We start from the raw sequence: 22,549 nt of genomic DNA, 5'->3' as shown, positions 1-22,549 counted from the left end.
GGAAAAGGGGAGAGCTTCTGCCCTCGGGCGTTGAACTGGCAGCTCCGGGAGAGCCCACCCGGCTGGGTGTGGTTCCCGCGGCCGAGTGCGCCCGCCCTCCCCTCAGGCCCGCCACCTAGAGGTCGGCCCTCGCGCTAAGACCCTCCCCTTTAGGCCCGCCCTCCTCAGGCCCAAACCCTAGAGGCCCGTTCTCAGGCCCGCCCCCTGACGGCCCGCCCTCCCCTTCGTGCCCTCACCCCCTCAAGCCCTCCCCCCGAGCGACCGACGACGGGCCAGTCGACGTGGGGGCGGGCCATGGACGCTGCAGCCACAACCCGAGCCTACGGGTCCGAGCGGGCAGTTACCGGGTAGAGGTAGAGCACAGAAGCCACTAGCGCCAGCAAGAAAGTCACGGCGAAGATAGCGAAGTCTATCATGGCGCTTCCGGTCGGGGCTCCACGTCTGTTCCAGATCCTGAGCTCCGGCAGCAGCACCCGAACCAGGCGCGCCCTGAGGAATTCGTGCGGAGCAGAGGAAAACCCTCAAGTTTCTGCGAGCGAATGGGCGGGCGCCGTAAGCGTGGCGGCGCCGGGGGGCGTGGCGGGGCCTGCGGACGCTGGGGGGCGTGACAAGGCTGGCGTAGGAGGGCGGGGCGAAGCCCATCAACAGGCGTCGGGGGCGTGGCAATGTCGGTGGAGGCGTGGCGTCTGGAGGGCGTGGCAGGGCTCAGACCGCGCTGACCACACCTCCAGGAGCGCAGTGGGCGCGATTTCCGAATTGTTCCGAGGCGTTGGGAGTCTGCAATGTTCGTCTGGACCAGCGGTTTTTCCAATGGATTAAGGATGAAACCAACAGTTTGCAAAGTGCCTGGGTCGTCTTGCTGGACAGTAGCTAGGAATGCATATTGGTCTGTTCCCACTCTAGATCTACTGAGGCAGGCACTGAATTCTAGGGGGAGAGAGCTACACAAAGATACAGGATACCGGTGTAATCTAACCGGGGTGAGGGTTTGAGCGCCTTTCCCAGAAGCGTGCCCGGAAATGCGATTCTTTGATGCCTTATGACAGGCAGAGGTAGCTTATTGTTTTCAGTAGGGAGGATTCCTGGCGCCGTTAGCTTGATGCCTAAACTTCCACTTTTTTTTTTTTGTGGGAAGCAGTGAAAATAATCTCAGAGTTGCCTATAGGATTATTTTATGAAAAGCACTTAACGCTGCTCCTGGCAAAAAGTTGTGCATTTTTAGTCGTTCTGTGCATGAAAATACTCCAAACTCTTCGATTTCACCTGCCATAATGTAGAGCACGACCCATCATGTGGACCAAGGACCACTTATTTAAAGAATCCTAGAAGTATCTGTGGCTTTTTATAGCTTTAGGACGAAGTATCACAGGCAGCAGTTTGTCAAGGCATAACATTCCAGCTTGCAGTTTTAGAGCTTTTGTGTTAAATGAGTAGTATATAATTACATATAAGCCTGAACGTGCTTGAAAATGCCGAAGATTTTGGCCTCTATAACAAATATAATGAAGCATTGGTATCCAGTATTTCATCTAGAGGAGACACACGTGTTTGCTTGTGAGTTTTTTATTTGTTTTACCCTTTTGAAAGAGTCTGGCTATGTGGCCATCGCCCAGGCCTAGAGGTGAACTCAAGATTCTCCTGCCCGTGCTTCCGAGTAGCTGGTATTAGAGGCATGCACCACCACACCTAGCAAAAAGTATACTTTTAACTCTGCATATAAGTATTTCAAAATTTCCTGTGTTTTTAAGAAATTCGTTTTAAGTGTCATGTTTAGAAATTTAAGGATCTTCCCACCAAAATGTTCCATCAAGATTTTTGGGGGGGAGAAGTGGTGGTACTGGGAATTTAATTTAGGACCTCAGACTAGACAAGCATTCTACAACTTAAGCAATACCCCAGGTCTTTCAGACTTCAAAGTTTCTTTTCTTTTTTTTTCTTTTTCTTTCTTCCTGTTTCACACTTCCTTCTTTCCTTCCTTTCTCCTTCTTTCCTCTCTTTCTCCCTCCCTTCCTTCCTTTCTCTCTCTCCCTCCTTCCTTCATTCCTTTCTTTTCCCCATCTTTGCTGGTAACCTTCAACTGAGCTGTTCATATCCCTCCCTCTCAACTAGCTAGAATTACAGCTATTCAGGAACACACTTGACTAACAAAGACTTTTGAAAGTTTGTAAGTAATTATATAGCAATAATGTTAGGTGCCAATCCTCCAGGAGATCTACACTCTAAACAGTCATGGATTGAGAGTTGAGTGGACTAAGGATATTCTGGAAACTGAAAAGTGAGGACTGATTGAAGGAAGTATGCCACTGGGGTGGGCCTTTGAAGAGTACATCTTGCCCCCAGCTTCTTTCCTTGGGTGTCTCTCTGCTTCCTGGCCAAGTGGTAAGCCACTTTGTTCCAGCCCCTGCTCCCCACCATGAGGTTCTGCCTTAGTAAGCTACTCAGGAGTCTGAGATCTGAGAATTGCAGTTTGAAGACAGCCTGGCCAGGAAAGTCAGTGAGACTCTTCTAATTAACAACCAAAAAAGCTAAGGGGCCGCGCCAAGGCCCTGAGTTCAAGCCCCAGGACTGACACAATCACACACACACACATAAAAATATTCAGTATGAAAGGAAAGAAACATTCAAAACCCAATCCAGTGTATTTTCGGTTATCTACAACTGTAGACTTAGTACATATGATCATTTTCTAAGGGAAAATATTGTAACAGTTTTTGAAATGGCTTTGAAAGGGAAGACTAATGGTCATGTAAAACAAAAACGAGATGAATACCACTTATCTTGTGCACACTGGACTACCCAAGCCAATGGTAAGTTCTATTGACTCTGCAAAAAGAATTATGTATCAACTGAAGAAAATAATTACATGATTCAAACCCATTGTCATATACAAAGCTAATTTATTATGTACAGAGTAAGTGCACATTCTTAAAAATTATTAGAATACAAATTTCCAAGGAATTTAAAAAGTGCAAAAATTTCAATTATCTTCAGGCATACTATACAGAAAAGATTAAACATTAACTCATATACACACATTGAATTTGTCAAAAACATCACTTAATATAGCAAAATAAAACATACATCTTACATATTTAAGTTCAGAAGGATGAGGAAAGAATTGCACCAAATAATAACTTTGTTATAAGAATACTACAATCAAAGTTATTTACACCTCTTCGATAAGTCTATAACCTACTCAACTTTAACCCCTGCCCATTTTTTTTGGCATTCAAATACCTAATGAATCACAGTTTGCACAGTCAATAATTAGATATAAATAAGGATTAATATTCTTTTTTATGGTCAATTCCAGTAAATGAGAAGATACATTTTAAGATAATTACAGAACCTTTCAAAATCCTTAAATAAGTAGCAGCACACTTTCCAAGCACTTTTTAAAAACAAATTATTCTGAAGTTTCATATAACCCCTCTGAACTATGTGCACACACATGCATTTAATACTTCATTGCTCTCTATGAACACTGAAATGCTTTCACTTAATCAAGGTCTAAGAAAAACTGGCAAAAGAGATCAAATACATATCTTATTTTTATGTCTGATGGATTCTTTTCTTTTGCAATATAAGTGACAGAAAATGGCAGGCCAGCTATTTCTAATTACTTTTTTGCTAAGTTTTTTGCTCCAACTCTATAAAATAAAATTGTTGGAAGAAAAGCCTTAAATCTGTTAGGAGTTTCTGAACAGATTAAGACAATCACATGATTTTCTTAGGTAAAGATAACCTAAATAAACAATTACCACAAAAAATGTTTGGTGATAATGTTTGTGAATTAGTCTTTGATAGCAGTAAAACCTGAATAGAAAAGAAGAAAAAGGTCTAAAATGTAAGACTTTTTACAATAAAATCTACTTTAAAATGACAAGTTTGGAAAGCATATAGAAACAAAGGCTTACTCAAACTTAACCCAAGAAAAGCAGTTTTCCAAAGATAGTTATTTTTTGTAGTCCCTATATAAGGATTAAGAGACTGCAGTTATTTTCAATTAAATCTGACTATGGATGTTTCTTTCAGGACCACTGACTTAACTTCACATTCTGATGGGCAAAGTATGTTTATTACAGACAAGGGACTTTTCCTTCAAAATACAAGAGAAGCATTTATGAATTTGTAGCCTGAGCATACTAAATGATAAAACACATTGCTTAGTTTGGGAAATGCTACCAAAAGAACATCAAAACTAGCATGTTAAAGTTGATTAGTACAGTTAGTAGTAGTACACTTACTACCAAAGGACTTCTAATACATCTTAAGTTATATTACCCACATCAAAATCTAAAAGGACAAATTGGAATATGATTTCTTTTTTAAATAGTTTATATTTTAATCAGTAAAAATTTTCAATCTCACTTAAATCCTAACTTTTCTTAGGTATACAATTCTATACTTGCAGTAGAGTTAAAATCAGTGAATCTGTATTTTCAAAAAGTTAGAAATAAATTTAAATAAAAAGACAGCTATCATGTAAATGGAAACACAAACTCATCACTTACAGTCAACTTTGAAATATTAATTGTTTTTTAAGACAAGGTTTTGTTATAGGCGTAGGTTTATCTCAAACCTCTGCAGTCTCAAGTGATATTGCTGTTTTAGTTTCCTCAATAGTGGGAACTATGAACATGTACCACTGTGCTCAGGTAAGTAATTTTTCAAATAATGAAACAATGTTATTATTACTATGGTATTATTTTCAAAATATAAGTTTCCAAGAAAATGTGAAAACTATCATGGGAAAAAAGCATGTTGAATTTGTGACTTTCCCGTCTCAATTTTCAATTCATAAAGTTATAAGCATTAAGATGAAGTGAAATGTCACTGAATTTGTGTCCTTTCACTTGTCACTAAACTACTTCCTAGGCCCAAATCATACAAAGTATTTAGAAACCACTCTCATGTGACAAGTGTCACTGAGACAATAAACTAATGACTCACTACAATTTATTAGAAAAGAACCTGATAATATTGCTGTTACCCAAATTTATTCCACTAAAAAAATCACATAACTACTATGTTCTACTATGTTTTTAGCAAGAAGAATTTGTTTCTAATATATGAAACATACTTAATTTTTGTTTTGTGGTTCTGGCAATCAAAACTAAAACATGCACTCTAACACTGGGCTCATGCCTAAATCCTTTACATGTTACTGCCCTGTTCTCTCCAACATCTGGAACATAAGTACTGAAAGAATATATTCAATGCTTTAAGAGAAATATATATGGAGAACTGTATTTATGCAATACTATGTATTAGGAGAATTCTACTGACTACAAATGCCAAGGCATTTTAAAACAGTATAGCACTTGTTACTTATTTTTAATTCTTTCATTAAAATGTTACCTAATTCAAGTGTTTAAAATATTCAGTTATTTAAATATTGACAGATACGTGGAGGAAAATATTAATTATAACTTCCAAATATGGAAGGTCTGAAGTGTTCATGACAATTCAGTTTTCAATAATGAAGTGTGATTGTTCTGCACATGCAAAGCAACATCAAAAACTGCTTGACATAACAAGCTATTTTTAAATTAAAATATCTCTCAGGATAATGATTAAGTAAGCTTGTAAATAATTTGTAAATCATGGGCCTGATTTATAAAAATGAATAGCCATTATTATATAGTGGAAAATATTTGAAAATATGTCATAATCCAAACCATAATTTTAATACTAACATCAATTCAAAGATTTAGAAAATACAAACTGGTGTCCAAACATTAGAAATTTATTAAATTTCATTGACTAATCTGCAGTGTCAAATTAAGAACCAATGTCTGTGTTTCAGATTCAGCTCATTAGAGAGCTGTAAGGCCCAGGGTTCAATACCTATCACTGAAAAAATAAAAGCCACTGCTTCGAAAATACATTTAATTTAAAGAAGCAAGGGTGTGGCTCACATTGTAAATATTAATGAAATGAACACTACTGACACTATATTGTTGACTAATGCCATGATGAAAAATACTACAACTAATAAGTGCAGGAAACTACAGAAAAAAGACCTAGGCAGAGATAGTTTAAAAAAAAAAATCAAATGCTGAGCAAATATGATAAACATGAATAAGGTAAAAATAATATTGAGAATGGATATTTGTTAAGAGTGGTAAAATGTTTAAGATTGCTCACTTTAAGGGAAAAATAGTTTCTAATTCTGTGAGGAACACTTAGGACAAATTTAGACTGGCAAATAGAAGAAAAACAGATTAGATTTAGAAAGTAATATATTTCTTTCTTCATATCCTACTCAAAAACCGTATTCCAAAGACAAGTTTAAAAATGTATTCATGGAACGTAGATTTAACAGTATGTTTGATGAGACCAACACACACATACACACATATTATATAATGAGCATTTCATAGTATATTTATATCTAACTACATTCCAGCAACTTGTCTGAAAAGGGATTGGTAGTATAGACAAATGCTACTTATGTTATAAATATATAAAAGGAGATAACCTTTTAAATTTCTTTTGAAAGCTTTCTCTAGTGATTTCTTTAGTAAAAACCATCTAAAATACTCTGAAAGGCAAATGCTATGTCTCTATCCTCATTAAATAAAAAAATTATATCCAAGGTCATATTCTTGTGTATTCTTATTCAATTAAAATGTAAAAGTTATAAGTTAAGATTTAGTCTTTAAATTTTAATTCTGAAGACATATTGATTCCTTTCAGAAGCAGAAAACATTCATTATTATTATTATCATTATTATTATTAGTTGGTCGTGGGGTGTGAACTCAGGGCATGGATGCTGTCCCTGAGCCTCTTTGTGTTCAAGGCTAGTGCTCTACCATTTGAACCACAGCTCCACTTACAGCTTTTTCTGAGTAGTTTATTGGAGATAAGTGTCTCACGGGCTTTCCTGTCTTGGCTGGCTTTGAACTGTGATCTTCAGATCTCAGCCTCCTGAGTTGCTAGGATTGCAGGCATGAACCACCAGCACTCAGCTAATCATAATTGATTTTTGAAGAACAATTTTGATATGTCCTAAATATAGAGAATAAAGTAAACTTATGTTCCTTGCTTAAGACAAAATGAATACTTGGAATTTCCTTTTACAAAAGGATATATTGTTATTAAAAGAAATAAATTGAAACTTCCTTCATAGCTAACATGAGTTCTCAGGGTGAAATACTTTACAAACAGGCCAACCCTTCATTTTTAAAATATCCTGATTTTCATGTCACCATATATTTTTCCACCTTTTCTCCTCCAATTTTATCTAAATGGCTACAAAATACTGATTGAGGAGGGTCATCAAACCTTTTATAAAGTTATTTTATTCTCTTCAGTGCTCATAGTTATTATGTCTCACTACTTTATCTCATCTTCCCAAGTAAAGTCATTGTCTTAGTATAAATTTTCCCCCTCATAAAGATGCTCAGATTTTTATTTCAACTATCCCAGATGTACAGTTCTGGAAGAAAAAAAGACTTAGTAACAGCCAAGCTGAAATCTCACATTCTTCAACTAAAATGTCTGGCTGTTATTCCACTTTAAAGACACTTTAATTTCTGCCACTGTACAACAAAGAAATCATTTCTATAGATAACATCTAAATACACCACAATAAGTGAAAATGTATATAGTGATTTTAATTCAGTGGACTTATAATGTTGAAATGAGCAAATTATTGCTCAGCTAATAGTTATATTTGCTTATTTTAACAGAATATAAAAGTTAGGAATTCCAGAGGTATCCAGAAAAATAAAACCTTCACATTTACATGTTCTATTTTTGTACCAGTTGATTTCAGTGTAATATGACTAATGCATAGCTATTTTTTCCTAAATAAAAGGATTTTAATTTATTATAAATAAAATGATTACTACTCCTGACTCAAAACAAATCAAACTATTAAAAAGTTTCCCTACATAGAATACTTTATTTCTTGAAATTTTTAATTTTGTGAAGTCCACTAGAGAAAGGAATGTAAAGAGAATATATCTTCTCCAAGATTTAATTGAGAAGACAATTGGGTATAAAGAAATCCATGCTTTGTAGAATAAAATAGAGTATTGTTATTTTAAGAGCTAGTGTTTTGTAATCCTAACTACTCAGGAAGAAGAGTCTAAGAATTGTGGTCTGAAGCCAGTATGGGCAGCAAAGTCTTTTAGACTCTTATCACCAATTAGCCAGCAAAAGGCCAGAAATGGATCAAGTAGATCAAGTGGATCAAGTAAAGTGCCAGTCTTGAGAAAAAATCCAAGCAAGAGCATTAGGCCTTGAGATCAAGCCCCAGTACCAGCACACTCACATGCACAAAAAAAACAAAAACAAACAAACAAACAAACAAAAACTTGAGAAGTCTTTTGTTATCATTGTTCACAGACTAAGGAAACTCTGAAATCATTCTTTCCTGAAAATGCATTCAACATATGAAAGTTGTATATCTGAATATTATTACTAATTCTTCTAATTATAGAGCAAAACATAGTATATACTTACTAGAAAAAAAGTCAAGATAATTTGAATTTCTCAATGTAAATTGTACTACATATGCTACTTTTAAAAGACAAATCTTCAAAGTCACAGTCAGCATTCTTGCTTAAATATACTATTAAGGAACTGTATCTGTGAAATGCATCTCCAGTTTCCCTTTTTCCTACCCAATTTTTATTATTTAAAAAGAATAATACAACTCAATAAATTTTCATTACTAGTATGTTAAATAGTAGTGGGATGAACCAACTGCCAGTTTCAATACTGTGATTATAATCTTACTACATAAACTGGAACTTTTGAAAATCCGAGTGTGCAGCAGTACCTTAAAATTTATTACTTCTATCAGAAGGTTCTTAAGTGAACTGATATTACTTATGTAGTAGTAAATAGGAAAATGATTAAAGAAGGAATGAAAAGCCACATTTCTCAACGGTCCTATTATCTATACTATTTTAATAAAAATACCTTTCATTTTTCTATTCAAAATTAATGAATTGAACATGATTTCTTAATTTTGGAAGTTTAAAAAATGTATTTAATGATCTTTAGAAATGAGTCACTGAGCTAAATCAAATACATTTTCTCAAATCTAATTTAGTATATAGACCAAGGGTTAGTTAATGAGCCTCAATTCCATGTTAACCACAAATTTTGAATGTTGGTAATAAAACAACCTAATGTACCAAATTATAGTAATCTCTAAATTACTTTTTTAGGGATAAAAGCCTTAAGGCCTTTGGACAGTGGAGAGATGTGGTTAGGATTACAAAGCAGTAAATAAAGATTCAGTTATTCATCGTGGGAGGATAGAAAAGTAATCACTTGGAATCTTGAGTATTATATTCTGTTTCTCCAGCTGAAATCTGGCTGAGTCGCTTACTAGATCCCCACAATTTTCGAGAAAGCTGACCCGAACGCATCTGTTTAACACAGAGAAAAGATGTTAAGAAATGAAAGGATATGTAAGATCAATCTATAAGATACTGATTTTATAGAATGCAGAATAAATTTAACAATCATTAATGTTTTGAAGATTCTTGATTAATAAAGTCTTCTGATTTTTATCTTTTAGTTGAGGAAGATCTAATGTCAATTTGTAAATTTAAAAATGAAGTACTCCAGTGATGTCAAAACTGACTTAACAAAAATGCATATAATTAAAATAAGCTTCTCAAACAATACTTAGTTTTAAAGACTTTCTTATCTGGTTCTGTAGTACTAATCATGTTACACCTAATAATAAGGAGGAATAAAATACTCACTGATGAAAAGAAAGTAATGTAAGATCTTTTTTATGTGTTCTGGTACTGGGGCTTGAATTCAGGGTCTAGGAGCTGTGCCTTAGCTTTTTCACTAGCTAGGATTACAAGTTCAATCCAATGGAACTCAAATTGTGAGCATGATTGGAATGGCACTCAATTGAGCATGATTCAGAAAATGTATTAAGAGGGGGCTGGGGATGTGGCTTAGTGGTAGAATGCTTGCCTAGCATGCATGAAGCCCTGGGTTTGATTCCTCAGTACCACATGAACAGAATAAGCCTGAAGTGGTGCTGTGATTCAAGTGGTAGAGTACTAGCTTGAGCAAAAGAAGCTCAATGCCCAGGCCCTGAGTTCAATTTCCAGGACTGGCAAAAAAAAAAAAGAAAAGAAAAGAAAATATATTATCAGTATTAAGTAGAAACCTGGTATCTATCTATCTATCTATCTATCTATCTATCTATCTATCTATCTATCTATCTATCTATCTATCTATCTATCTACCTACCTACCTAGCTATCTACCTACCTACCTACCTGAGTGTGTGTGTGGTTAATTGGAGATAAAAGTCTTGTGGACTTCCTGCTTGGACTGACTTTGAACTGCAATCCTCAGAACTCAGCCTCCTGAGTAGCTAGGATTAATGTTATGAGCCACCAGTGACTGGCTAAAATATTTTAAATATACTTGAAATACTGAAATACAGAGTTGCTCACATAATTTAGGAGGGTCACATCTGAAACTAAATGTTGCAGTCATTTTAATTAAAAAATATCCTGAAAAAAATGATATAAAGGTCTAGGTGTAATAGTGTATATCTACCTGTAATTCCAGAAAGTGGAGACAAGAGGACTGTGGGTCAAGGTACCTGGGCAAAAGTTAGCCAGATACTATCACAAAACAAGCCTATGGTCCCAGCTATTCAGGAGGCAGAAACAGGAGGATCTTGTTTCAGAGATAGACTGAGCATAATTAGTTTACAACTCTATCTGAAAACAAACTAAAAGCAAAGGGCTGGGGTGTGTGGCTCAAGTGGTAAAGCATTTGCCTATCAGTCTCAAGGCTCTGGGTTCAATCACCAGTACTGTTTAACAACAATAATAAAAGTAAAACAACTTAAAAATCTTATCTAATAAAAATCTTAAATTTTTATAAAACAAAAAATATTCAGAGTCTTTCTGCTTTATAACCACTCACAATGTGATAGTAATTTCTGCTCTTCAAGAACCTATACAGATGCCATAGTGAGATTTCTCAGAAAGAGCCAATGTAACTCCAAAAAATTTATAATGATTAATTTAAGTCTATGTAATAAATCTCGAGAGAACCACTAAGTTTCTTGAAATTTAGTCAGTAAGTTTCTCAGGAACAAGAATTAGATTTATGACATCTGGATATTCAGTAATTGATGAACCAATCATAAGTAAATTTACAGTTATAGTAAACTCACTAAGAAGTGGCTCATTGATATGGAGGTATCTATAGTTCTAGATAAAAATGTTTTTTATAGAAAGACATATAGTAATGCTACATATTTGATAAAACAAGTTAAGTACTTTTATTGTTTGAACCTATATTTCTTATTTTATAAAGACTTTTATATACAAAGATTCTATTTATAAAGGCTTTTATATACAAAAATTCTATTTATTGATCTTCAATGTAGATAGGGAATACAAGTATTTTCTCATTCATACCAAGTGGTATACAAAAACTTCCAAATGTATGCCTTCAATTATATCCTAATAAAAACAACTTTATCCTCTGTTTTCATTTACTGCCTGTTGAAAAGTTAAATTTGCTTTTTAACTTGTTCATCCATAATGGAGACCTCTGAGATAAATGAAATGGAGAACCAAGGGAATCCCCAATAGTACTGGAAATGACATCTAGAATACTAGGTTTTACCTCAGCTGGCTTGCCAACACCCACTACAATCAATTTTCCATCTTCTAAACCTACAAGAATATGGCTGTATTCTTTGGTCACACAAACACAGTGGATAGGCAATCTCATGGCTAATGGAGTGACACTCAGAGTCAAGCTAGAAGAGAAATAAAAAACACAGACATAATTACATACATACATAATGGACTCACGGAATTCTTTACCTGAAAGTTAACTTTGTGATCATCTTGTACTGCATTCCAGTTTTACAGATGTGGAATTCAGGTTCAAATATTAATAAACCACCATCCAAATATATAAAAATTATTTTCCTTCTGATAATTGTACTTTTTCTCTTCAATTTTCTAATCTATTTTATTATTGCAAACTCTCTTTCTGATTCATCATCTATCTGAGGAAATATCTTTTCTGCTGACAAAAGTCTTCTGTGAGATTAGGGAAAACATCAGACAAAGGAAGTAAAAAAAAAACCAGCTGTGATTCCATGCAGATAGTAATCAGATTCTTGTTTTTATAGTTCTCCCTAAAACAGGTGGAAATAAAACTATTGCACCAGCCCTCATTCTCTGACCATCAGATTCTCAGTGGGCATTTTGTTCTAGCTTGTATTATAACAGCACCCATAATACTCCCTCTCTCCTTCCCTCTTCTTATTCCCTCCCTCTTTTCCTTCCTTCTCTTCTCCCCTTCTTCCTTCCTCTCTGTCTTTTCTTTGTGTTTGTATTTTTTAGGTAGGGTTTTGGTATGTAGCACAGCCTACTTTGGAACACTCTATGTAGTCCTCCTATGATAATCCTTCTGCCTCAGCCTCCCAAGTCACCATGGCTTGTGGTATTATTTCTTATGCCTGGCCTATTTTCACTTCTAAAAGACAGCTCTCCATCTCTATTTCTATTCCCACCGTCTTATCGAGATTCTTGACTATTCTGATCCCTAGTAATCCACTGTCTTTAAAACTTCTGTCCTAGGAGGGAAGGGACGGCAGGGGAAAAACAAAGGAGGGGTAACAATGCTCGATAGGAAATGTACTTATTACCTTATTCATGTAACTGTAACCCCTCTGTATAGGATCTTTACAATAAAAAATATATATTAGCCAGGTGCTGATGGATTACTCAGGAGGCTGAGATCTGAGGATCGCAGTTCAAAGCCAGCCTGGGCAGGAAAGTTTGTGGGACTCTTATCTCCAGTAAACCACCAGAAAAGCAGAAGTGGCGCTGTGGCTCAAGTGGTAGAGCACTCACCTTGAGCTAAAGAGCTGAGGGACAGCACCCAGGCTCAGAGTTCAAACCCCATGACCAACCCCCCCAAAATAAATAAATAAATATATATTTTAAAAACCTACCCTTTTAACTAAAAATACGTAATTTCAATTTTATTTCTCAAAGATAATTAGTTGTTCAAGGGGGTTTCACTTTGACATGTCCACAAATACACGCAATGTACCTTGGTCAAACTCAACCATTCTGTCACTTATCCTCCACCTCATTTTCCAAATCAACCTCAACAGGCTTCATTGTTTCATTTTCATACATATGCATAAAGTATTTTGATGATAGTCACCTTGATAATTTAATTTTTAAATTTAATGCTTTTTACCTTGTTGATTAATAAGTAAAAATATAAGAAGGCCATTTAGTTAAAAAAGTGCATGTGTACTCAATGTTTAAGATAGTCAATAAAATTGGTTTAGTTATAATGATCCAATATTATCATATATTCCATTATGATAAATGGCTGTGCTTATTTAACAAGAAAAATGAAGAATCCTGTGAAATAGAAATACTATATTCTAAACTGCTAAAAGATTATATTAACTTTTCCAATCTGACCTATTAATCTAAAACCAGGGTTGTAAAATTATTTTAAAAAGATACAATTTAAGGGGTTGGGAAGGTGGCTCAGTGGTAGAGCGCTTGCCTTGCATGCCTGAGGCCCTGGGTTCGATTCCTCAGCACCACATAAGCAAAAAGAAAAAAGCCGGAAGTGGCGCTGTGGCTCAAGTGGTAGAGTGCTAGCCTTGAGCTGAAGAGCTGAGGGACAGTGCCCAGGCGCAGAGTTCAGGCCCCAAGACCGACCCCCCCCCCAAAAAAAAGATACAATTTAAATACTCTACCACAGAACAAAAAAATATTAAGAAAAAAAGAAAATATCAAAATAGGAGATTTTGGTATAGAAGTAAATGTAATAATAAGATGGAATAGACCATATGGATCAGGGAAAAAATTTACAAGACTGGGGAGGACAGCAAGATATTTTTAGGTATATAAATAAATGACAATAATTTATTTAAGAAGAAAAGGAAATGAATGTATTTGGGGGGCACATATGGGCTAACAGTTTTCTGTTTATTAGTAAATATAAAGTGGACCAACATATCCACCAACATATCCACCAACAATCCCGAGCCTTCACTAGGTTAAAACAGATGATTTCCATACTAGTTTTACACACATTTTCACTACCTATACAAATGGGTTAACTTAAAATATTTTAGTTGGTCTCACCATAGTTAAAAAACCCTTTAGTTCATAAAAATTCAAACCATAATTTGGACAAATTTAAAACCCGTAATTAAGGTTTGTGAGGCTTCTTTCTTTACTTATTTTTTTCATAATTGTGAAAAGAGGCAATATTTACAATAAAAGATAAAACCTAATTTAGGCCACTCATTTCCATTCTAGGATGTAAATGTTGCTACTTTTTTTTTTCAAGTGATACTTCAATCATTTTTATTACTTACCTGTAGAGATCTCTTATAGACAAGAGCCCTTGTAAGCTGCCTGTGACAATGTGTTCTCCAATTATACATATATCTGATATCTGTTCTTTCAGGACTTGAGACCCTAAATACTTGCCATTTATAGAAAACAAGTGCAGTGCATTTTTATCCTGAAAAGAATTGTAAAGAAAATGTAAGAATCTCAAAGGCTAAGTTTTTATGTTGTTAGTTAAAGCTATGACTACAACAAAATGATTAAAACTTAGGAATAAAAATATGGCTGTATTTAAAGAGAAAATGTATAGACAATGTAAAAGCAATTTTAAACCATACTTTCAAGATAAATTTCACCCCTCAAAGAATTAAACTCAAAGCTTTAGTCCAAAAATGCTTTACCATTTGAGACAAATATCCACTTCTGGCTTTTTGCTGGTTAACTGGAGATAAGAGTTTCACAGACTTCAATGCTAGAGCTGGCTTTAAGCTGAGATCCTCATATCTCAACCTCTTCATTAGCTAAGATTAGAAGCATGAGCCGCCAGCACCATATTTTACACTCTTAAAAAGATTGCCAGGTACTAGCGGCTCATGCCTATAATCCTAACAACTCAGAAAGCTGAAATCTGAGAATCACTATTCAAAGCCAGGTCAGGCAGGAAAGTCTGTGGGACTCTTACCTTCAACTAACCACCAAAAAACCAAGAGTGGGCAGTGGCTCAGTGGTAGAACCATGAGCAAAAAAGCTCAGAGACAGTATTCAGGCTGAGTTCAACCCCAGGACACACACACACACACACACACACACACACACACACACACACACACACACACACACACACACACACACACACACACACACACACACACACACACACACACACACACACACACACACACACACACACACACACACACACACGAAATTTTATTACTGAAAGGAAATAAACTTAGCAACTTCAGGGCTTATTTATTTATATCTTGCCTGTACAAAAAGAATTAATGTTAGCTATCATTTCCATTTAAGCTTATCAAGTTCTATAAAAATCAGAAATTATTATTATTTTTTGTTGTTGGTCATGTGACTTGAACTCTGGGCCTGGGTGCTATCCCTCAGCTCTTCAGCTCAAGGCTAGTGCTCTACCACTTGAGCCATAGCGCCACTTCCCAGAAATTATTTAAGTCATATATTATATAGGCAATAGAAAAGGTTAAAATAAAATACAAATAAGAGGAAAAGATTATGGTAGAGCTCTATGTAATAGTAAGAAATTAATAACTGAATGATGAAAGGTAAAAGCACCTCTTTTAAACTATGCCTTCCTTACTCAACCTGCCTCATATAAAATGTGCGGAGGGAAAGCCATGCTATTGATTGTCTACACCTACTGTATTCCAGTGTTATACCTTAAGGGTGGTCTTTTCTTCAATGCTGGAGTAGATAATGATATGTCCTTCCCAAGATAAAGCCAAATTGGGAATGGTCAGGATTAGGGAACTCTCACAAGGTGGTCGTAAAGTCCTCATGTACTGACCTTTCTGAATGGTATGTATAATCACAGTGCCATCCTATACACAGAAAATTTGGGAAATTAAAAACAAAAAAGAGAAAATGGTAGGATTTTAAAAAGTAGCAAAATACAGGTGGACCCATTGCAACAATGAGATGTACAAGTCGTTATGTCGAGAAAACAAACTTTACAACTTTGGTGCGGGGTGGGGAAGAGGGGGTACAGGCGGGAGGATGGGAAGGGGAAACAAAGGAGGAGGCTACAATGCTTGATAAGAAATGTACTCATTATCTTGCCCAAGTAATTGTAACCCCTCTGTACAGTATTTTCACAAAAAAAGAATAAATAAATAAACAAAAGAAAAATGAAAAAAAAGTAGCAAAGAAATGGAGAAAATGAGAAAATGACTATTGTACTAAAGACATTAAAACCTTAGGAGGGAAAAAACTCCACAAATCTTGAAACTTCAAACCATGTTTTAATTTATAGACTACCTATTCCTTTAACTAGTAAAACCAATAAAATTCCCAAAGTTTGACTCTATAAGGTTTTTTTTGGTATTACTCCCCTTTTGCATATGTCTAAAATGAATATGCAATAAAATTTATTTTCCCATTTCTCCAAGGCAAATATTTAGATATAAACCTTGTTACTAAATTTATGGAAAAAGTAATTAATGTTTCCAAAAGTGAAATCTTACCCTTGATCCTGACACTGCCATGTCTAGTTCTGTGCTGATGCCCACACTCAATACTTCATCAGTGTGTCCATATAAAACCTGAAGAGGTTTAGATGTTAAGCCCACAGGAGTGCCTCCCTAATATTGAAAAGAAAAAGAAAAAGGGGTTTCTTGCTGTTCTTTTTATTCTTATAAGAAGGTTTAAACTGCGCTTAAACATTCTAATAACAAAGTAATATTGCAAGTAATTACAATATTAAAAATGGTTTACAGTATCTCAAGATGAAGCATGACAAAAACAGACAAAAACTGATCTATTTCATAAAGGAATAGAGAAAAAATTAAAGTACTAGTAAAACACACTACCAAAGTGTAATAGTAATAACACTACATACAACAGATGGTTTTATTATAGGAATCCAAGTATGGTTCAAGCCTAGAAAATGTTTTGATTGCTTCCAAATACACACACACACACACACACACACACACAAACTCAAATAAATGAGACTGCAGATGGCATTGCTGGTAATACTGACAAAATCAGACCATAAACTGTAGATAAGATTGTAACATTATATTAACATTAAACACTCTGAGTTTGGTAATTTGGCTATATACTAGAATGTCTTTGATCTTAATACATATACATGGAATGGTTTGGGAGTATAGGAACGTAACTCCAACTTTTCAACAGATGAAAGAAAACAATGTTGGAGGGAGATACTTAGACAATGTTAAGTCAAATAGCCCAAAAAGTACTATTTTTGCAATAGTATAAGTTTGAAATTTTATTAAAATGAAAAAGTTACTAAAAGAAAATAGGGAAAAGGAAAATAACTACCTAAATGTGAAACACTGATGAAAAGCAATAGCAAATATGACTCCATGACAAAATAGTGGTCATTTTCATCAAATCAGATGTCGGACATTTTCTTACCTTATTATATTAGTCAATAATAAATCAGGATAAGAAAAAATATATATACTAGAAAACACAAAGTCATCTTTACTTTCAGACCAAATGATTGTTACCCATAAAATATATAAAATACTAATAAGGTGGATAGGGAGTTTTATGGAAAGTGACTCAATGTAAGAGAACTATAAAGAAATCAAACAAATCACAATACTTCTTTCTTTTATAGTAATAATAATTGGAAATGAAATGATTTTATTTTATTTTATTATTTTTTTTTTGGAAATGAAATGATTTTAAAAATTAAAATAGGAATACAAGTATGATAACACGGAAGTGTAGGCTGGTAAAGGGCCAGCCTAGCAAGCACAGTAACTGAGTGGAAAGTCTAGTACTGCAAAGGTAAATAAATAAAAATAGCTAAGCCCAGTACTACCAATTATTTTTTCTTTTTCTCAAAAGAACTAACGATTATGAGAATGCATTCTGTATTTTTGGATAGGAATAATAATGCCATTATAAATGAATAAAAATTAAATAATTTCTTTTGTTCATTTTGAGACAGGATCTTACTATGTAGCCCATGCTGGCCTCAGTTTCGCAAGTGCTAAGGTTACAGGAATGTGCTACCATACCTAGTTAAATATGATTTTAGTAAGGGAAACATTAAGTTTGTTTTATTAAGGAGGATTTGGCTAAAATATTTTTAAGGGTCATGAGGAAAAATAACTATTCATATGAGAATAGCTGAGATAAGCTTAAGGAAAAGAAACACAGTGAGGTAGGAATTTATCTAACCAAATACTAAGATGCTAAAATGAAAACACTGATAATTCATAGAAAAGGAAGTAAATGTAAAAGAATGGAGTCTAGAAAAAAGATCTAGTTCATAGGATAAGGTGGTTTGCTTTCTATTCAGAAATAAAAAGTTTTAAAAATATATAATAGGGCTGGGAAGGTGGCTCAATGGTAGAGTGCTTGCCTTGAATGCATGAGGCCCTGGGTTCAATTCCTCAGCACCACATAAGCAGAAAAAGCCGGAAGTGGCACTTTGGCTCAACAGTAAAGCGCTAGCCTTGAGCTGAAGAGCTGAGGGACAGCACCCCTAAACCCCCACAATCAACAACAACAACAGCAACAAAAATATGTATATGTATATAAATATATGTATGTATATATATAATAAAAATAACTAAGCATTGTAAAATAAAAACTACTTTAAAGTCAGAAGAAAACTATACATCCTGGGTGAGATAGTCTATTAAAGCAAGGTAGAAACATAGAAGACATTTCAAATGTCTCATTATGAACGAATATTATAAAAAGGCAATAAAAGGTTGATAGGAATTATAAATTTGTAATTTCTACTAGTATCACCAGAAAGAACCATAGGAATATTATTCTATAAGAAGAAAAGTTACTGGGCTGGGAAGTTGGCTCAGTGGTAGAGCGCTTGCCTTGCATGCCTGAGGCCCTGGGTTCGATTCCTCAGCACCACATAAGAAAAAAGAAAAAAGCCGGAAGTGGTGCTGTGGCTCAAGTGGTAGGGCGCTAGCCTTGAGCTGAAGAGCTGAGGGGCAGCGCCCAGGCCCAGAGTTCAGGCCCCACGACCGGACCCCCCCCCAAAAAAAAAAAAAAAAAAAGAAGAAGAAGAAGAAAAGTTACTATTTTCTTAGGAGAATTTGAAAAGGAGTAAATTTTGGAAAGTAATGAAGTATAAGGAAATGAATCAGAAAATAAACCTAGAAATAGCCTGTGTTGATCAAGATAGGACAAAATACTGATAAAACAATGTAAAGGAGCTCAAAAAGTCATTCACAGCCAGGGAAAAATTAATTACCCTTTTAAAAGTCATCCTTGTTTTCTCATAGTGAGCCTAAGAACATTTAAATGAGTGACTACCTGATTTATTATTTGCCATATCATACATGTAGTATCTCTGGAACCGGAAATCAAATGTATTCCACAGTGATCTGTAGCTAAGCAAGTCACAATATCTATAAGAAAAAGGAATAAAATGAAACAAAATGGCTTGATTTTGCTGCAACAAAACTTCAAGGACAATTTTGTTTATTTTCAAACTGTTATTAAACGAGTATTCTAATAGGAATGGCATTGGGAAAACATTGTAGGGAATGATAAAGGCAAGAAATAGAATTGAAAGCACCTAGCAGAGTTTTTTTTGAGACAATTCTTTTTGAGAGTGAGATATGGAAATGGGGTATGTAGAATGAATATTAGAATCTTTGGGGAAGGTAATTTTGATACATTTCTCTGCTCCCTCATGTTAGTCACCTTCTCCTCACATTAGATATTACAATCCTATAGGATATGTACTCTTATGAAACAGTGTATATTATTATTCTGTAAATTCACAACATAATTTTTTTTTTCCTGAACTGTAAGTAACTAAGTTAATTGACATCTTAGGAACCAATGGTATAGAATTAGGAGTAAACTCTGTATTTGTTCTCTAATAGGTTTATTGGAGGGAAAAAAAAAAAAAAAACCAACCCTCTGGCTCATCCAATAATTCTAGCTACTCAGGAGGCTCAGACCTGAGGATTGCAGTCCAGGTTGAAAAGACTGTAAGACTCTTATCTCCAATTAACTACCAGAAGACTGAAAGTGGCACTGTGGCTCAAAGTGATAGAGCACTAGCCTTGAGCAAAAGAACTCAGAGACAGCACCCAGGTCCTAAATTCAAGCCCCACAACATACAAAAAAAAAACAACAGAAAAACTCACCCTAACTCAATGTTTTATTCCACAAGATATCCAAGTTAAACTATATCAGCAGTTTTAATATTTCATGCTTTAACGTTTAATACATAATAGGGCAGTTGATTATTACTTAATGATGACATTATTTTGTCCTAAAATCCTTATTTCTAGCATCAACTTTCTAAAACTTAATTTTATTTATTTTTTAATATGGTACCAGGAATTAAACCCAGGGCTTTATGGATGCTTGGCAAGCACTCTACCATTATGCTATAGTCTCAGGCCACATCAGCCAATTAAAAAAAAGATTTCATCTAATATCTACCATACACTATGAAGGTATATTTAATTTACATAGTGCCAAAATATTATACAGTCTTTTAGGGGACAAATAATATGTAACTATAATCATATAGTTATATAAATTAAAAAATCAGAAAAAAGTATTTTGCAAAAGTTAATGCTTACCCATATGTCTGATGTTGTGTGAGATAATTTTGCCTCTTGTAAGTGACATCACTTGAATGCTATTATCCCAGTGTCCAGCACTGAAGAGCAACTTTGCATCATGTGAAACCACAAACAGCTTGGAGGTAATCTCCAGCCCTGGAGCGAAAGGACCATTCATACTACGTTGAGTTCTGTAAATACAATTAAATATTAAGACATTGCCTAGGAAGATCACTTACACTGATAAAAAGTTTTTTTAAATCCCTAAAAATAATAAAGAAAAGAATCCAAAGTTCTATTTGAAATAAATTTATCTTACTACCTTTATATTATTCATAATATATGTGTGTGTAGTCTTTTTTTTGTTTGTGAAAGCATCATTTTTATATTTATTTAATTTATTCCAATTAAAGTGTTTCAGGATATTGTCCTGAATGCATATATAGTTCTCTGATCATGTTTACTGTCATTTACTGTTTTATAGGCTTCTTTCTCTCCTCCTCATTCTTTTTTTTTTTTTATTGTGAAAATACCGTACAGAGGGGTTACAATTACATGGGCAAGGTAATGAGTACATTTCTTATCAAGCATTGTTGTCTCCTCTTTTTGTTTCCCCTTCCCATCCCTTCCCATTCTCCCTCCCCCCTTGGGCCCACCTCCCCCGTATAGTCTTAAGTGTAAAGAAGTTGGGATTGGTAAAAACAAATAAATTTCTGCAATTCAATTATTCTGCAATTCTATACATGGCAACTTCTAAGTATAAAGCCAGTATAGAATATAATAGGACCAGAAAAATAAAAAATGATCTAAAACTAGTGACCTCCTATACAAGACAAGTTAGATTAAAATAGTCTTCCAATTACTGTTTTCCATTCCAACCACAATAAGTCTATGGGTTATTTGTGTCCAATGAAATACCTATGAACTTAGATAATCTAGGTTCTTTAGAAAAACAGAAGTGATTACATTTCAATGTGTAAAGAAAGACTTGGAAAAAATTATATTAAGTGAAGTAAGCCAAGCCCAAAGAAACATTGGTCCCATGGTTTCCCTTATTTGTAATATTTAGTATATGTCTGAGTCAAGCAGAAAAGGTCAACTAAGGTGATGTTAGGGAAATGAACCCTAAGATATGTATTCAAATGTTTTTTTTTTATTTCATGCGATTGTTTCTAACGCATTTATAAGATTATTTCTTTGTTGCTTTGTATGTCCCTCCCCCACAGTATAACCCCTGCTTTCACTGTATTTGATGTCGGTATAATTTGTGGAGGAGAAGGGGAAAAACAAGTCGTTTAAATAAGGGTACAAGTTGTTATGTCAAAAACGAACTTTACAACTTTGGTGGGGGGAGGCAGGGAGGACTGGGTGGGGGAGCGGGGGGGGGGGTGGATAGGAAGGGATGGGAAGGAGAAACAAAGGAGGAGGCTACAATGCTTGATAAGAAATGTACTCATTATCTTGCCCATGTAATTGTAACCCCTCTGTACAGTATTTTCACAATAAAAAATAAATAAAAATTAAAAAAAGTAGAATCAGCCATTTTAAAAAAAAGAAAATAAGGGCTAATTGTGATCCTTTAGCTCTAAAACTTCACTATTCAATATTAACTTGCTGGAAATATCATTTATGCAAAACATAAGAATACTGACTTCTACAAAGATAGTAGGAAAAGGACCTTTTCCTCTAATTTCTGGAGTTTTGTTTCAGATGACAAAGAAAGAAATGGTAACAATTATATCACTGTAAATAATTTTCAAATATATGATGCAATGTGATCTTTAAAACAATACTGAATATGATTTAAGTTAGCTAGCACACAGCAAGGACAATTTAGAATAAGAGAAGCATCACTGTAAGATCACTAAAAGTTAGATTGTAACCTTTAGAGATTAAAAAGTATACATG

General features: G+C 34.8%; 2 protein-coding genes across 2 annotated transcripts in view; both read right to left on the bottom strand.

Annotated features, from left to right (window-relative positions):
• The window catches only part of LOC122096419 (cytochrome P450 20A1), a 41,609-nt gene extending 41,065 nt beyond the window's left edge, over positions 1–544 (bottom strand). The window contains exon 1 of the mRNA XM_042666959.1: positions 345–544. Within this exon, the coding sequence (XP_042522893.1) occupies positions 345–416 (72 nt within the window). The 5' untranslated portion in view covers positions 417–544. The remainder of the gene's footprint in view (positions 1–344) is intronic.
• Positions 545–7,229: 6,685 nt separating this feature from the next.
• The window catches only part of Nbeal1 (neurobeachin like 1), a 177,479-nt gene continuing 162,159 nt past the window's right edge, over positions 7,230–22,549 (bottom strand). The window contains 7 exon segments of the mRNA XM_042666952.1: positions 7,230–9,393; positions 11,641–11,776; positions 14,384–14,532; positions 15,767–15,928; positions 16,571–16,687; positions 19,371–19,465; positions 20,660–20,832. Of these exon segments, the coding sequence (XP_042522886.1) occupies positions 9,292–9,393; positions 11,641–11,776; positions 14,384–14,532; positions 15,767–15,928; positions 16,571–16,687; positions 19,371–19,465; positions 20,660–20,832 (934 nt within the window). The 3' untranslated portion in view covers positions 7,230–9,291.

This window comes from Dipodomys spectabilis, unplaced genomic scaffold (genome assembly GCF_019054845.1).
Source record: "Dipodomys spectabilis isolate Male_0828 unplaced genomic scaffold, ASM1905484v1 ptg000373l, whole genome shotgun sequence".
NCBI classification, from domain to species: Eukaryota; Metazoa; Chordata; class Mammalia; order Rodentia; family Heteromyidae; genus Dipodomys; species Dipodomys spectabilis.
This window is presented reverse-complemented; position numbering and strand designations above follow the sequence as displayed.